The 17,485-nt window shown below is 38.1% G+C and overlaps 1 protein-coding gene across 1 annotated transcript in view; it reads right to left on the bottom strand.

Moving 5' to 3' along the window:
* vav1.L (vav guanine nucleotide exchange factor 1 L homeolog) overlaps positions 1-17,485 on the bottom strand; it is a gene marked incomplete at its 5' end in the record, with an annotated part of 60,074 nt that overhangs the window by 6,284 nt on the left and 36,305 nt on the right. Inside the window, 12 exon segments of the mRNA NM_001093522.1 lie at positions 874-961; positions 1,876-1,992; positions 3,013-3,044; positions 3,848-3,916; positions 4,385-4,521; positions 6,117-6,159; positions 7,301-7,326; positions 9,445-9,536; positions 9,616-9,717; positions 13,449-13,558; positions 14,639-14,771; positions 15,924-16,009. Coding sequence (NP_001086991.1) covers positions 874-961; positions 1,876-1,992; positions 3,013-3,044; positions 3,848-3,916; positions 4,385-4,521; positions 6,117-6,159; positions 7,301-7,326; positions 9,445-9,536; positions 9,616-9,717; positions 13,449-13,558; positions 14,639-14,771; positions 15,924-16,009 — 1,035 coding nt within the window.

Raw genomic sequence — 17,485 nt, 5'->3', positions numbered from 1 at the left:
GCACATGGGCATGCTCAAGGCAAGGACACCAAGGCATAAGGTAAAGTGGCAGAGTGACACTTTCTTAGTTATTTGCGGTGCATTGTTTTAAATAAAATGACTGCTGACATAAAACTTAAAGGGCATGTATAGGCAAAAAAAAATCCATAAAAAAAAATCAAATTTTTACTTTCTTTTATGAAAAAGAAACTTATCTCCAATATACTTGAATTAAAAAATGTGTACCGTTTTTATAAGAAACCTCACTGTATGCAGTGAGATTCTCCCCCTTCATTTACTGCTGTGGATAGGAATTGTCAGATGGTCCCTAACTGCTGAGCAGGGAAACAATCATACTTATGAACAGCAGGGGGAGCCCCGCCTTACTTCCCAGCCATGCAGAACTCAAGCAGCTTAGTTTATGATGATCCCTAAGACCACACTGAGCATGTGCACAGTCTTAGTCTTGCAAAGATGTTTAACAAAGTTACAAGATGGTGACCCCTGTAGTCAACTTTGAAAGCATAAATCATTTGTTTGATTAGGCTTGTGGTGCAGTAAGTTCATGTTTATGTTTAGTATACAAAATACAGCATTTCTAGCCTTATTCTATTTTAGACTTTACATGCCCTTTAATGATTAAATTCACTGGGGGGAGTGTCTAAAATATATCAGGTGCCCTTGTTTTTTAAACTGCCTATGCGGATAACTTAATTCTGACAGGTCCATGCAAACCTGACATCCAAGGGCTGCATTCACAATCCTATGAAGTAATTATTTAGAGTATACTTGAGCATTCTTAATTGAAAACCAAATTCATCCTATGAAATATTTACTGGAGAAAATATTTAGATTACATGACATTTTTCATCTTGTCAGTTATAGGTTACTTACAGTAAGTCCTTTGAACCCTTTCTTCTCAGTGAGTCTCCAGAGCCCACCCTGAGATGTAACCTTCATGTGTTTCACTTCCTGATTAAACCTAAGGATAAAAAGCACAGTTAATGTGTCCCATAGGAGACACAAGCTTAGGTTGCTACATGTCAGTTGTCTTTAACCAATGCTTTGTATTACCCTAATTTTCTAAATAATTATAACATAAAACTGGATGACCCCAAAATAAAGAAATACAAAAAATATCAAGGGCATTGAGCAAATAAGGTTACAAGAGTAAAGCTATGGCATATAGCATACCCAGGGATTTGAACCAAGTAAAATATATGACTTGACCAAGATCCTTTATACTTGGTATCAGATCTCTAAATTGGAAGATAGAGAAAGACTAAGACTGATCAAATAGACAGACTAAGTTTGCATTTAACAACGTTACATGAAGTCAAATCTTCTGTCAAGTGGCAAGGTCACCACTCAGGTAAGTCCAAAGTGATCATCATTTAAAATATGCATTAAAAATAATTATTTAATTTGTAAAATGTCACGTTATTTGACTTTTACTTCTTAATAGACCAAATACCCTTAATACATTTGCAGATAATGGGGCAAATGAAAACACATCTGACTCTGAATCTCAGCTCGACAGAACTGTATAAATATTACATAGCATTATAGTGTGGGGAATCTCTTGTGGAAGGGCCACTTAATGCCATCGATTAGAAAATAATGTGACATATATACTTAGGGAATCATTCAGCCCTAGCAAAGAAAATGGGACAAACATTTCAGTGTTTATCCACTGATGCCCAGCTGGCTCGAAGCATTTTACTTGTGGAAATTAGATTGAAAACAGTGTTGTTTATCTTTCATTTCAAGGGAACTTTTTGGTATTCTAGCTGCTTCTGAATTGCAACTCCCAGAATCTTTCCAAAAATTATGCTGACCCTTGTTGGAGAAAGAGGGGAATCTATTTAATATAGGCTTTTACAGATAAATGATTACTTGATGCTAATGGCGAATTCTCCAGCATCCTTCACCCTTTGTCTGACCAGATAAGTCCCATCAGATCGATTTGCAAGCAGGACTTCAGCCTCTTTTCTTTCCATAGGACTTGCATACCTAAATACAAAAACAGCAGAGGTAAAAATGAGGTTTGACTAAAACAGATATTCGCACAAATAAGCTTATCCTTCAGAATGTGTCTCCTCCAATCCCTTGGGCCCCATTACCATTATATTTGAGAGAAATGCTAAAATGTGTGGGTTGTAACCAATAATATTGTATTGGCTGTGTCTATTGTGCTCGCTTGTTTTTTAATAAGAGACAAGGAAAGAGGTACAAAAAGATTGCTGCACACAGCGTGGCAAAATTTTTTGGTCACACGCATTTTATGATCACACTCCCTAAATACCATGCCCATTTTACAAAATTTGCCAGATTATGGAAAGTTTCAACACATTTATGGGGGTTTTATAGTCATGTTTTATGTGTTATTACAGTTTAGCTATGAAGGTGAATTGCCTTTAGACTAAATCCTCAGGCTCATTTCAGCCCTCGACCACTAGCTGAATCTTTTTGTCTGCTCGCGTCGGGGGCTGAAATCAGCCTGTGGATTTCGGCAGGCTGATTTCTGCCCTGTATGGCCCTAGCCTTAAGCTGTAAGTCTCAGTTCTCCCAAGAGACCTGCTTATCTTAAATAGTTACAATTGTATCTTTAATTGTATCTAAGTGCAGATGCTGAGTGTTCTGCACTCTCTGCCAAAAAACCTCTTATTTAATTAAGTTTTAGAAACTTTATATCTTTTTCTGGCTGTTCAGTGCAGGAGTTCAAAGTGAAACTTGGGACATTTCAGGCGACTGCGGGCTGAGCTGTCAAAATCGGGACTGTCCCGCGTAACACAGGACAATTGGGCAGTACATTTCTAGTGTCGTAAAGGAATGCGACAATGTGGTACAGGAGTGACACATTTTCTGTAAGATTTAGATCTAGCAGGCTTTAATTGTGCATGCGTCTCAAAACAAGATGACACATGTAATTCTAGTGAATGATGCCCCACTGCAGCATACACTTGCATTTTCATGTATTTCACCATTAAAATACCATTTAATGTGTAATCTTTGTTTGGTTCCAATACTTACCAGGTATACATAGAAAGATCCGGTACTGGGGTCTAGTGGGGAAGAAAAAAGTGTGTGAGAGCTCAGCACTTCACGCAGTGTTAGCCTCTCTAACATAGAAAATGAAAGCATCTTAAGAGTGACAAATCAAAATATCTAAAGTATTATCCCATCAAGATTTACCACTGCAGCAGCATTGTCAGGGTTTCCACAGAAATTTTAAGTATATAAATATTAAATATAAATATACAGGTATGGGATCCATTATCCGGAAATCCGTTATTAAGAAAGCACCAAATTACAGAAAGGCCGTCTCCCATAGACTTTATTTTAATGAAATAATCCAAATTTTTTCTACTTGATCCAAACTGAGATATAATTACTCCTTATTGGAGGCAAAACCGTAATGTATATATGATTTTCTAGTAGACTTAAGGTATGAAGGTCCAAATTACGAAAAGATCCGTTAACTGGAAAACCCTGGATCCAGAGCATTTTGGATAACAGGTCCCATACCTGTATATACATTTTAATTTATCAGTAAAAAGTACATTGTAAGACGTTTTTTTAAATAAAAAGGTATAAGAAGCCATTAGGCTGGTCATTTATATTGTTGATAACTACTGGTAGATCACGATCTATATTTTGGGCACCCCTGCACTAATATATTTTTATTAGAGCCTTATATTCTATTTCATTACTACCTTGTGTTCAGAATGATACATTATATAGCCTTGTATAGTGCCTATAAAACTGAGACTGCATTACATTGCATTTCCTTTACTAAGCATCTACTTACACAACTGAGGGAGAAGTGGGCAAGAGAGGAAGCTAACCCTTCCCATTTTGCACTTACATTCACATATGGCTTTACATGGCTACAGGGGAAGAAGCCGATCTCATTATTACTGGATGTGTTCCTGCCCTGTGAGAGACATAATAATGGCATTTATGTGACAGAAATAGTGTAAAAGAACATGTAGGTATACATAGAACATGGATAAATGAGAGAATGTAAGAAATAAGACAAGGCATCCTTTTTTACTGTAACAAAATTGGTTTCCAGCTATGAAAAAGTACTTGATAAATTATACAAATATATTGCTGCCCAAAATACATAAAATAATGCTGACATTGCTTTGAATTGAGGCAAAACACTAATGAGACAAATAATTATGTCCTGTAGCATGCCACACTTTTACCTATACTTAATAAGGTATAAAATTGTGGCATGGCTGTTCAGCAGCTACAGGCAATGGGAAACATTGAAAACAACCTTGCGTACAGGGATTCCAGTAGAAAACTCAATATAGAAACAACTGGATACCAGAAAGTAATAAATGAGAGGGCAGTGATTGGTCAGGCTGGTGAAAATGAACTTAAGTAATGTTACCTCCCACCAATGTTGATCGGCTTCTGCTTTTGTCAGTTCTATAATATCCCCCTTTTCCATTCGCAAAGGTGGACCAAAGGCAATTGGGGGTGGCGGAATGCCAATATATTCCTCACATGCCTCCATTTTGGGGAGACCTGGTCAAAAACATTTTATGAAAAAAACATTTTTTTTCTATAATTCCCACACACTTTTGTTTAATTTGTCTTTCACATACAGTATACACTCTTTATATCTGTACCTCTTTATACACATATACACTCTTTATATCTGTACTTGGGGACTCTCTAACTGTGGTCTTATAAATCTTTTCTGCATACTCTTTTACAATTAATACTATAATTGTGATTTTTGTAAGGTTTCTGCTGCTTTTTTTGGCAACCCTATGGGGTAGATTTATCAAGGATCAAATTGAAAATTCGATCGGAATTTTTGGGTTGTTTAAGTTCATCCGAATAAAAAAAAATATATTAATACATTTCGACCAGACAAATTTCGAATTTATTGGAGATTATGGGTTTTTAAAAAACTCACATGAATTCAAAGTTCAACCCTTGATAATTGTGTCTCCCACTGTCATAGTGATGTTGACAGGCTGCTGAAAAGTGATGTTGACAGGCTGCTGTAAAATACACAGCATATATTTTTTTTATTTACCCATTGACAAGCGACCTTAAGTTCTAGCTTTTTGTGCAAAACAGCCACAGGACACCCCTGCTAGCTGACATGGTAGATCTGGAGTGTTAGCTATCCCCGCATCCTTGAAGTGGTTATCTTTTTTTATTTTTCGTGCATCATTTTTATCTATCTGTTCAACTGCTTGAAACACACCTTTATGAAATCAGTGGCGTTCACCATTCTAGTATTGCTGATGTCCCTTCTCTACCTCTATGCCTTTTGGTGGCCCTATATTTCCTTGTGTAATTCATGGTTTCATGCAGGGCTGCCATCAGTAATCATGGGGCCTCATACTACTTAATTAGCAGGGCTCTCCTCCCAAGAGTCCTCCAATTATTAGCCTTTGGTTACCTATGCCTCTTGGATAGTGGCCCTGTCAAAAAAAATGAAATGGGGATCCAATAAAAAACTACCTGTGTAGGTATAATCATGCCCCTGATCTGCCCAGACATGTATAATGCCAAAACCCCACCCACAATGCACCTAAGCCCTGCCAATCTCTACAAGCTCCTCCACAGCCAATAATCACACTTTGGGGTCGATTCACTATGGGTCGAATATCGAGGGTTAATTAAGCCTCGATATTTGACTAGGAATTAAAATCCTTCGACTTCGAATATCGAAGTCGAAGGATTTAGCGCAGATAGTTCGATCGAACGATCGAAGGAATATCCTTCGATCAAAAAAAGTTAGCCAAGTCTATGGGGACCTTCCCCATAGGCTAACATTGACTTCGGTAGCTTTTAGATGGCGAACTAGGGGGTCGAAGGTTTTTTTTAAAGAGACAGTATTCGACTATCGAATGGTCGAATAGCCAAACGATTTTTAGTTCGAATCCTTCGATTTGAAGTCGAAGTCGTAGTCGAAGGTCGTAGTAGCCCATTCGATGGTCGAAGTAGCCCAAAAAAACTTCGAAATTCGAAGTTTTTTAACTTCGAATCCTTCACTCGAAGTTAGTGAATTGGCCCCTAAATGTTTATTAAGGTAACCCCTATACCCCCTCTGGTTTTTATGGTGCCATTTTCATGATTATATACTGTAGTAACACAAATACCTTTTTCATTCCCTTTGCTGTTGTTCCCCCGGCCTGTTTTCTGCTGAATAAAATATTAAAAACTGTAGTTAATAATTGAATTGAAGTGTTACTGTTTATAATGAATCTTTTCCACATCCAAAAATCTCTGATATCTGCTGATCTGCTATTAACATGCTTCATTCCTAAACCTACAATTAACACCAATACCAGGATATCAATCTGTTATATGTTATGTTAACATATACATGTATGGGACCTGTTATCCAGAATGATTGGGACCTGTGGATTTCTGGATAATGGATCTTTCTGTAATTTGAATCTTCATACCTTAAGTCTACTAGAAAATCATGTAAACATTCAATAAACCAAATAGGCTAGTTTTGCTTCCAATAAGGATTAATGATATCTTAGTTTGCATCAAGTACAAGCTACTGTTTTATTATTACAGAGAAAAAGGCAATCATTTTTTAAAATTTGGATTATTTGGTTAAAATGGAGTCAATGGAGAATGCCTTTTTCATAATTCAGAGCTTTTTGGATAACGGGTTTCCAGATAACGAATCCCATACCTGTACTACTGATACTTTTTCCTTAAAAACGGGAACATTTCACAAAAGTGATGTCACTTTACAGTAGTAAACCGTTCCTAAAGAATGCAAAACTTGGTAGGCTGCTATTATTTAGTTTAGTTTAGTTGAGTAAACTTCCCTCCTGTTTTGTGACTCTTCTCCCAATAAATAATTTCTTCTTATTTTTGTTATTATCCTTTAATTATATAGTGCAAACATATTCCACAGCTCCTATATGTTTTTGGAGTGTAGACCCACACAGACATGGGGAGAACATACAAATTTCTAAATGTAAACCTACAAGCAAGAGCGTAACTACAGAGTAAGCAGAACCTGTGGCTGCAGGAGGGGCCCAATTAAAGAGCAATTTCAACATATATTGGTGAAACAGGACAACATCTGGATATGCTGGGAGCCATAACATTTATTTTCTCTGGGGCCCAGAAACATCTAGTTATGCCAATGACTACAAGGCAGCAAGCTATGCTACCCACTGCACCATCATGCTGAATTAGAACTGTTACTCCGAAGTAGGTGGAGAATATTGGGACCTGGAAAGTACCATAAACCCATCCCCACCCCTATAATAATTCCTCTTTATATCTAAAATATTGCAGGAGAAACTTGAATTACCTTTTTATTTGTAGAGGACCCTAAATCTGGAATAAAAAAAAACATATAGGTTATTAAAATACTTTTCTTAAATATTTACATTTAAAACTAGCCCAGACCTATTAGATTGACAGTTTGTGTTAGTATAGTCATTACCAGAACAGTCTACTTACCAACAAAGATATTATGGGCAGTCCCGGATTTATGGTGAGGTGACAAGGGCAAAATTTTAGGGGCAGCATGCCACCGAGCCACATTCCTTAGCAGCGCTGGGGCCCCAAGGCTCCCCAGTGCTCCGATGCAAGCGCGCTCGCATGCTCCTCGTGAGGCCAGCACTAGGACCATGTGGGGGAGGGACATGTGCATGGAGAAGCGGGCGGCTTTAGCACCATGTGACATTGGGGAACCGCTTCGCTAAATCCGGCCCTGATTATGGGCCATTTTTATGTAAAGGAAATAGAGATTGAATTGGCCACAAATTGCAAGAGAGACATTACACTGCTTTTCGATTTTTTTTTTTTCGATATTAAATCTTAAAGGAGCAGGAAAAGGGTTTTCACTGTCGGGTGTCAATTTGCTGGACACTTCCCAGTGATTACAATTGCTTACTCAAGAGTAAGTACCATGCTGCCTGCCATCTTCTTGGCTAAATCGCATAAAGCATATTCTATTGTACATGCACACAGTTCAGGGTTAGAGATAGGAAAGAAGATTCTAACTAGAATGTTACCCTGAGCTGGCACATTCAGTGTCGGACTGGGAAACCAGGGGCCCACCAAAATCCTTATACCAGTGGCCTAGTCTCAGTACAATTTTTCTTACTCTCCTTAGTCAACCTCTATTCTCCTGGTCTCTTTGCTTTACATATTATAAACTATTATTCCATCTATTTAGCCTCTTTGTTCTCATAGAATTAGGGAATGGCAATGAAATAGGCCAAATATTTAGAAGCAGGAGGTCCCACTGACAATGTGGGCCCACCGGGGGTTTTCCTGGTATCCTGGTGGGCCAGTCCAACACTGGGCACATTTTTCAGCAAAGAGGAGTGCCAGCCAGGCGGTGCCAGTCATGAGGCAAGCCTCAGACTGCAGCACCCCACAGGTTACCAGAGGTGGTAGAAAGAGACAAAACTCCATTTTTTAAATCAGAATATTTGTGCATATTTGGGCATATTTGGGCAATATTTGTGCTCTCTGCACTAGCAATGTGTCTTCCCTTGCCCTGCTCCAAAACTGAAATATGGGAGGTGATGCGAGGGGTGGCATAGCTTCAGGCACCTAAAAATGGTAGAGAAGGCTGAAAAACCCTTGGTGCCAGCCTGGGGTTTGCACCCAATAATTAGCTCTTTGCTTGCATTTTAAACAGTGTTTGCCATTTTCAGCAGAACTTCTTTGGCCTGCATAAATTCATAGAAAATCATGCAAAGTACATATATGGCCGGATTAATAGCCATAAAATGTCAGAAAGCAGAATACTGTGCTAAAAGCCTGGCAAAGCAAAAATGTCAGGAAAGCAACAGGATGCTCATTATGTTAGACAGGTAGTTCAGCAGAGATTGCTCTATTTACAGGTCAGGTTAGGCAGAAAAATCTGCATAATAAGCTCAGGCATACTGTACCTAGGTAACACAAAAAGAATTCTTTTGTAACATGCAGAAAGAAAAAAATTATTTTGCAAACAACAATATTTTCTTAAAAAATCAAGCCTGTGGTCCTTATACCTTTGACCCATGTACACTTCCTAAATATAAACATAGCAAAGGTTTTCACTCACAAATGTAACTTTTTTGGGCATATTCTTGTTATGGCTGACTACTCGCTATGTTAGTTTACAACATTTCTTTAACATTGCTAGCCCCATTTAGAACTAACAAACCTTGTTTGATCTCATTAGGCTTTTTACTTGATATGTGTTCCACAGTCTAGTCTGTCAGTCAGGTGTCTTGTTCTGATGCCCCTAGTCGACATTTCAAATTGTCTGCCTTAAACCTCTTTCTGGATATTTTTATATCTATATTTTATATTAAAATATCTCCCCTCTTGTCCACTTTCCCATCTGTCTGCTGTTTAATGATCACCTGAGCCCTATGTATAAGGATTCTTTCTGTATCTAGCACCATACAAATACAATTACCATCATGCTAATATACATATCTTTCTTCTCACCTTGCTTGCCGCAACAAGGTACTCGACCCAAACATTCCTTGTGTGCTGGAGCTTTGCAGCGGCAACATCTATAACCCTGGAAGAACAGGCCCCTTGAAAGGGAAAAGAGGGATTAACAACCCCGTGAGTGATTTCTCTCTTGCCAACGTTTGGCTCATTATCTCCTCTCACCTCAGTAACATCTGGCAAGCTTTGCATGTAGCTGTGTCTTCAAATGAAAACATCTGGAAATCATGACCATTTGCAAGTGCATTGTCTGGGTAGATATTGGAACTGCAGAGGAAAGAGATTTATGGGTAAGACAAGGAGTTTTCTTGATAAGTTTATTGCTGTAACATTGACTTTCAAATACTGTCTCATAATTACATACAGAAATTATGGCTAACCTGTCCTGCTCTAATTAATGCAGTAAATATAATTACAGGTGTCATACAACATAGATTAACCAGATATACATAGACATACAAATGTTAGTTGATGAAATCTCTCTGAACACTTGTGGTCTTTGTAAAAGTCTGCTCTATATTGGTATAAAACTATTATTAATACAATCAAAACTTTAAGGGGTTGTTCACATTTAAGTTAACTGAAATTGGTCATCATTTTTTATAGTTTCTTAATTATTTGCCTTTATTTCTGCCTCTTCCCAGCTCTCAAATGGGGGTCACTGACCCCAGCAGCCAAATAACTATTGCTCTGTGAGGCTACACTTTTATTGTATTTGCTTCTTTTTATTACTTATCCTCTAATTACTTTTCCTATCCACAAGAGACATGTGAGATGCCTTGATCAACTCCGAAACGGAAGTGGACCTGTCCATAACAAAGTACGACATGTGAAAAAATGAGTGAAGGCCACAGAGCATTAGCACGCTGGAGGACGCCTGCCTGCCCCTCTCAGACAGAATACAGCAACTGCAGCAATCTCTACAGCAAGTCCAGCAAAAAGCAGACAACATGGAGAATAGACTCCACAGGAACAATTTGCAGTTTGTGGGCTTCTCTGAAAATATGGAAGGGAACACCCCAGAACAATTTCTAGAATCCTGGCTCAAGGTCACCTCTCCCAAACATTCTCAATTGATAGGGCTCACAGGATACCCACTAAACGAGAGCCCCCAGGGGCACCTCCAAGACCGCTGATCACAAGGCTTTTAAAGGCGTGAGTATTCTCAATGTTTTAAAGTGTTGATGCCCAGTTCAAAACTACAAAGGTGTAAACCCTATCTCTAGCTATATTCTGCTTGATAATTAAGCCCAATCCTTTAATTACAGGTATGAGATCTATTATACAGAAATCAGTTATCCAGAAAGCTCTGAAATACAGCAATGGTTTTTGATTGATTTGCTTTTTTTGTATCTGTAATAATAAGAAATGAACTGTACTTGATAGTAACTAAGCCATGTTGAGGTGAGTATCTTAGTATTTAAATGCTTTTCATGTTTTATTAGCCAGATTTTTGTTCGGGTTTCATAAGGCTGAAACCGAACAGAAAGTTCAGACCTGAACAGGCCTTACAAAAACCGAACTGTTCGGGTCAAAACCAAACAGGAAGCAACCCTAATCCTGACTAAGGAGGGAGGGCACTGCACGGAGCTACTCAAGTAGTTGTTCCTTCCACAGCTTTTATTGAGCTTTCTGCACTGGTCATCCCCGATCAGGCTCAGACAACCCCCAGGCCCCCTGCCCCAGCAACAAAGACACCTCAGGCCCCACCAGCCGCAAACCCCTTTTCACCCACCCCCTTCGTAACCTTTTTCCTGCTCGTGGCTGCGACTGTATATTCTGACACCTTATGATTCTGAGTGTGTGCTGCAGCTCATACAGTTTAAGGACCAATAACCACAGGTTATAGCAGCAAGGGATTTTAATAAACTGCTGGACACCACATTAAACAGGCTGAGGATACGACCCTATGATGGGGTTGACACCTGATCCAACCTGGTGGATCTCACAGCCAGTGTGGAGCTCACTGAAGCATGGAGGCACATACATCCCCAGTCCAGGCAATACTCATGCTTGTCTGTGCTTTACAGAATTGATCTTGCCTTTGTTAATGATAGATCCTTAGCTAACATAGAACAGTAGGGGAGATAGGGGAGTATCTGACAATGCCCCTTTAGAACTAACTGTCACCCTAGGAGACACACAGTGCAGGGGGCCATGGGCATTAATCCCAATATGGGTGACAATTCTAGATAACAACAAGGAACATGAGGTTGCAGTGAAGGAATTCTTTCAGCATAATGACAATACCACTGACATTAATATCCTATGGGACACCTTTAAGGCAGGCCCGGACTGGCAATCTGTGGGTTCTGGTAAGTGCCAGAGGGGCTGCTATAAGGTCCCATAGAAAGTCAGTATTTAGTGGGCTGAATTCTCAGTCCGGACCTGCTTTAAGCCATATCTAAGGGAATATCTGAATAAGGAAATCCTTAGCTACAAGAAACAATCTAAGCAACAGACCACAGTTAAGAGCGAGTTAACCAAAGCAGAAAACCTGGTGGCTAATGCCCTTCCCCACAACATCTTTCTCAACTGAAGAGATTACAAGAGAAATATGCCCATATCACATGGGAACACTCATAGTATAAACATCTATTTACAAAACCTAGGGTTCATGAGCAGGGGGAGATAACTAGCTGAATGTTAGCAATGATCACAAGGTACCAGAGAACTCCCTCCACAATTACTAAACTTATGTCCAGCAAGACAGACCTTACTACAGATCCTAAGGAAATTAAACAGTTTATGGTCACCTTCTAAGCAGACCTCTACCGTTCAAGGCTGAACCACACAGGGGCAGTAGTAGACACATTCCTTAATAAGATGAAGTTCCCCATCCTGGCAGGAGTTTAGGGAATACCTGGACCAACCCTTAACAACAGATGTAATACTGGAGGCAATTGGGTCATTCTGAGGGGGTACAGCTCCAGGGGCTCCCAGCTTCTATGTACAAGGCCACCAGCGTACCGAAACAAGGCAAAGATCCTGCCTACCCAGAGGCATATAGCCCATATCCTTGCTAACGGCAGATGTTAAAGTGCTAGCAAAGGTACTAGCCAGGGGCGTATTTATATTAAGGCACCTGAGTGCCTGTACCTAGGGTGGCGATCCTCTGGTGCTTAGAAATTTATTTTTTAAATTAAAAAAAGAAAATAACCCAGCCTTTATGAAGACACACTCTAGTTACGCCAATGCCCTGTACATACTCTGCTTGGGAAAAAGCAGTATAAGAAATGCAAAATGTTGAGTAATTAATAGCTAGGTAGAATGGTACCTCTAAACAAAATCTGGCAACTGTGGTTAATGGAAAATGCTTGAATATGCTTATACTGCTTACTCTGTAACTATGTACATAACCTACACTGTATGGCATACAGTGTATGCCATTTGTGGTGTTTATAAAATTGGCCTGTAGATGTCACTGTGCTCAAGACTTATACTGTGCATACTTTCGATACAGCTTGTGGTGTTAGAGTTGCTTACTGTTGTGTAATGGCTGCACGCGCCTGCTAATAAAGCACTGTTATACTCTACTCATCGTCGGCTACCAAAACATAACACCATTATGAGCTGTATATTCTACTGCAATTGGACAATTGTTCTTGGATGTTGGCTGAATAAACTTACTTGAACAAAAAAAAAGCTAAATACAGTAGATCAGTTATTTTACATCCCCTGATTTTAAGTTTTCCCTAATTTTACATTGCTGTTTTGTGGTCCCACCTATATATTATTATAATACATTTCACACCATTTTTTTCTGGTCTCCTTAAAAAATGTAAAATGGGGGTTCTACTGTAATTCAAAAAACACAAAAAATAAAAAATGATGATCAATTGCAAATTGTTTCTCTGTCTACGTCATACTAAAAGTTAAATTAAAGGTGAACTACCCTTTTATTGAAAAGAAAATGTGCAATCTGCTAAACAGTATGAATTAAAAAAAAACACAAAAATACACTGTGATGCGTATGTCAAACTGAGTATGTTACTTACAGAGCCATTTCAAACTGCTCCATCCATTTTTTCTTCAGTTCGCTGGTCTTAAAATAAAGTTCATAGCCAAGAGTACAACGAGCGTCGATCAACAGGAACATGTGTGACCACTTAAAAAAACCATAAAGATATATTTACTGTAAATACACAGGGTTTATATTTGAACCCTCACTTCTCTGTTTTATTTATTTTAATGGAAGAAAATATAAGCCATCTAGGTATTTAACCTGGTGGGGTTGCATGGTATAGCCAGATTAAAAGAGGTGCTACAGGATTCAGTTTCTGATCCCCTGTTAATGTCAGAGTGAAAGCACATTACAGAAAGATAGAGAATTTTGAAATCATAACTTTCAGGGGTCTAGATGCTTGTTGCATAAGTAACCGTAAGAGCCAGGACTAGCTCCAAGTATGCACCTGAGTGTATACATTTCATAGAAAGGACACAATACATATTTAATCCTTGTAAGGTGGGAATGTAGCCAAAAAAATATTTTTTCGCTGCTGTAGGTGTCATAGACACCAGCAGTTTACAGACCCGTATTAAAGTGGTGGTTCACCTTTAAGTTAAGTTTTAGTATGTTATAGAATGGCTAATTCTAAGCAACTTTTCAATTGGCCTTACTTTTTCCAGTTTTTCCTTTTTATAGTTTTTGAATTATTTTCCTTCTTCTTCTGACACTTTCCAGCTTTGAAATGGGGGTCACTGACCCCATCTATAAAATGAATGCTCTGTAAGCCTACCAATTTATTGTTAATGTTACATCTTATTACTCATCTTTCTTTTAGGTCATCTCTTATTCAAATCAGTGCATACCTGCTAGGGTAATTTGGACCCTAGCAACCAGATTGCTGAAATTGCAAACAGAGCTGTTGAATAAGAAGCAAAATAACTCAAAAACCACAAATAGCGAAAAATGAAAACCAATTGCAAATTGTCTCAGAATATCACTCTCTAAATCATACTAGAATTTAATCTAAAGGTGAACAAATCATTATTCTGGCATCAGTATATGTTTATAATGGGATGACAGTTTCCATTATGGTTTTGCTTCAAAAACCCTTTTGCAAACATCAGTACCTGAGGAACACCTAAGGTAAAAAAAAACAGCTTGTATAGCAATCACCCTGTACTTCCCAGTGCTGCCACCCAGCATTTTGCAGACTTTATATACAGCAGTGTTATTAGTTACCTTTTTATTATCTTTGTCACCAGAGGAATCATCCCGAATCTGGAAATTCTGAAGCTTTATAAATTCTTTCAGGTCAAAAGTATCTCCTTTTCTTTTACAGATCAGCAGTGCTCGGTCCAAAAGAAAGGCATATCTGATAAAGGTAATAAACAGAATTCAAACTGTCAGTGTCTAGCTAGTGTAATCCAAAGGATGTACAGGTCTGGAACCTGTTATCCAGAATGCTTGGGACCTGGTTTTCCAGATAAAAGATCTTTTTGTAATTTGGATATTCATACCTTAAATCTGCTAGAAAATCAGGTAAACATTAAATAAACCCAATAGTCTGGTTTTGCTTCCAATAAGGATTATATATATCTTAGTTTGGAATAAGTACACGGTACTGTTTTAATATTACAGAGAAAAAGGAAATCATTTTTAAAAACTTGGATTATTTGGATAAAATGAGTCTATAGGAGATGGCCTTTCTGTAATTTGGAGCTTTCTGCATAACGGGTTTCCGGATAAGAGATCCCATACCTGTACTACATTAAATATATTGTATAATTTGGAATTAAGGTGCTGTATTTTGAGTTAACATTTTGAGATGATTTATGGTTACAAAAATACAGAAAACAGTTTTCCTGTTTATTTGTTGGCCTTGTGGAGGCTCCTCTTCCTATACATTCCTACGGTATTTTTTAGTTCACCATTTGATAAATACACTTCTAAAAAACCCAAAGGAATAAATTGAAAGGTGAATTTTTCTGTAGTACATTCTAATCTCACGTTTTGATAAATCTGTTTATAGAATTTGTTCATAGAACATGCGTATGGCCTGCTTCATTACATAGTTCTTCATAAAGAGTGTTCATAGAATATGTATAGTGCATAGAATGTGTATTCAGAAATTTCAGATTTATGAATAATGAACAAGATACATACATAAATGAGCTAAAAACCGTTTTTACCTGTAAGTCACTGCAATATATGTCCCATTTAACAAATGTAGTCTACATTGTTGGACACGTACAGAGAACAATATTATAAGGATAGACAGTGCATATACACCACCACCCCAAGATTACACCACACACTTAAAACACTTGCAATTGGGCTAAGCCCAAGATATGGCTGAAACTGTGTCTACATACCAGTAAACCTTGAAAATGTTTGGGTCTGGAATTTGGAAATGTCAGACCAAAATCAGAACAATGGGAAAGTATGCTGAAGGCTAATTGGTAAAAAGGGGATTTGTGGGGTGAGTGGGACAGAAGTTGCTTGGTGCTCTGTTGGGGCTGGTTACCTGTCCAATTTAGATTTTCTCTCCATAGTGGTAACTTTAAGTTCTCCGTCAGTTTTTGGTCTCCCATATTGAGCAAGAGAATCAGTCTATGAGAAGAAAAGGTGTCAGACAGTTGCAAACAATGAATGAATGAAATAAAGAATATGGAAGCAGTTTAGCTGAGTGAGCACTTAAAGGAACAGTAACACCAAAAAATTAAAGTGTTTGAAAGTAATGAAAATATCATGTACTGTTGCCCTGCACTGGTAAAACTGCTGTGTTTGCTTCAGAAACACTACTATAGTTCATATAAACAAGCTGCTGTGTAGCAATAGCGGAAATTGAAAAACGGCTATATGGCACAAGGTTAACTAATGGATAACAGATAACACCATTAGACAGACAGAGCTTATCTGCTATCTGCTGTGTAAACTGAGCTCTTTCTCCTTTGATTGGCTGCCCCCATTGCTACACAGCAGCTTATTTATATAAACAATAGTAGTGTTTCTGAAGTAAACACAACAGTTTTACCAGTGCAAGTTTTTTTGCCTTCCTCTGGATCAACTGGCAAATAGGTAGTAGTAAAAAGAAAAAAAAATGTTGAACTCAATGGACATGTGTCTTTTTTCAACCTTACTTACTATGTATATTCATTACTTTAAAACACTTTTTATTTTTTGCTGTTACTGTTCCAAAGGCTACACATTTAATATAAAATTAACAATAAACATTTCCTAGACTCTCTTTTCTATGCCTTATGTTCTGTTCCATACTGTCTCAAACAGAAAGTGCAAGCCCATTGCCCTGTTTCAAGATGGAATCTAAGATAAATCATGTTACATGTGTGGTTTACTATGTGAGCCATATGCAACCTATAGGATTTCCAACAATTCACAGTTTATAGTGGGATAATTAACCATTCCTTAATGAAATAATATAGTATTTGTGTAATTTAGTGCAAGAAGCTATATATTTCTCAGCATCCCACCAGCACCAATTTTGAAATAATAATCTCTGTACTCCCACCAGCTACTGCTGTAAAGGTCACTTCCTTGCACCAGAGCAGTTAATGCACTTATTTTTATGAGAATATTATTGTGGTTATTTGCACACTACAAACGTCAGTGTCATTCTAACAATACACATGCATGTGGCTTGTGAGACTGAATGGCTGGGAAGTGATGATAATACTGACCAGAATGCAATGAGCTATATTATAAAACATTTACACAAGCTGCATGTGTACACACAGAATAAAATATAGTATATACGCATATTGGAATATAACTACTGAGGCCTGGGGATGTTTATGAAAACTAACAGGAGGCAACATGCAATTATACCTGCAGTGGTAAAGGGATATGAACCAGGGAGGACCTGAGATAAAGATTTTGGTGGAATGGTGGATAACTATATGGTAAGCCCAGGCTGACTTTTGCATTAGTTACACTACTACACTCATAAGTCTATAACTAGAAGTTATCAGGCTTTTCTCGCCAAAGTCTCACATGCTTTTAATGGCCAACTCATTAAAAAATATATGTAATAAATCATAGTTAGGTCTAGAGGGTAGTGATGGGCAA

This window comes from Xenopus laevis, chromosome 2L (genome assembly GCF_017654675.1).
Source record: "Xenopus laevis strain J_2021 chromosome 2L, Xenopus_laevis_v10.1, whole genome shotgun sequence".
In the NCBI taxonomy this organism is placed as follows: domain Eukaryota; kingdom Metazoa; phylum Chordata; class Amphibia; order Anura; family Pipidae; genus Xenopus; species Xenopus laevis.
The sequence above is the reverse complement of the archived record's forward strand: the minus strand, read 5'-3'. Positions and strand labels throughout refer to the sequence as shown.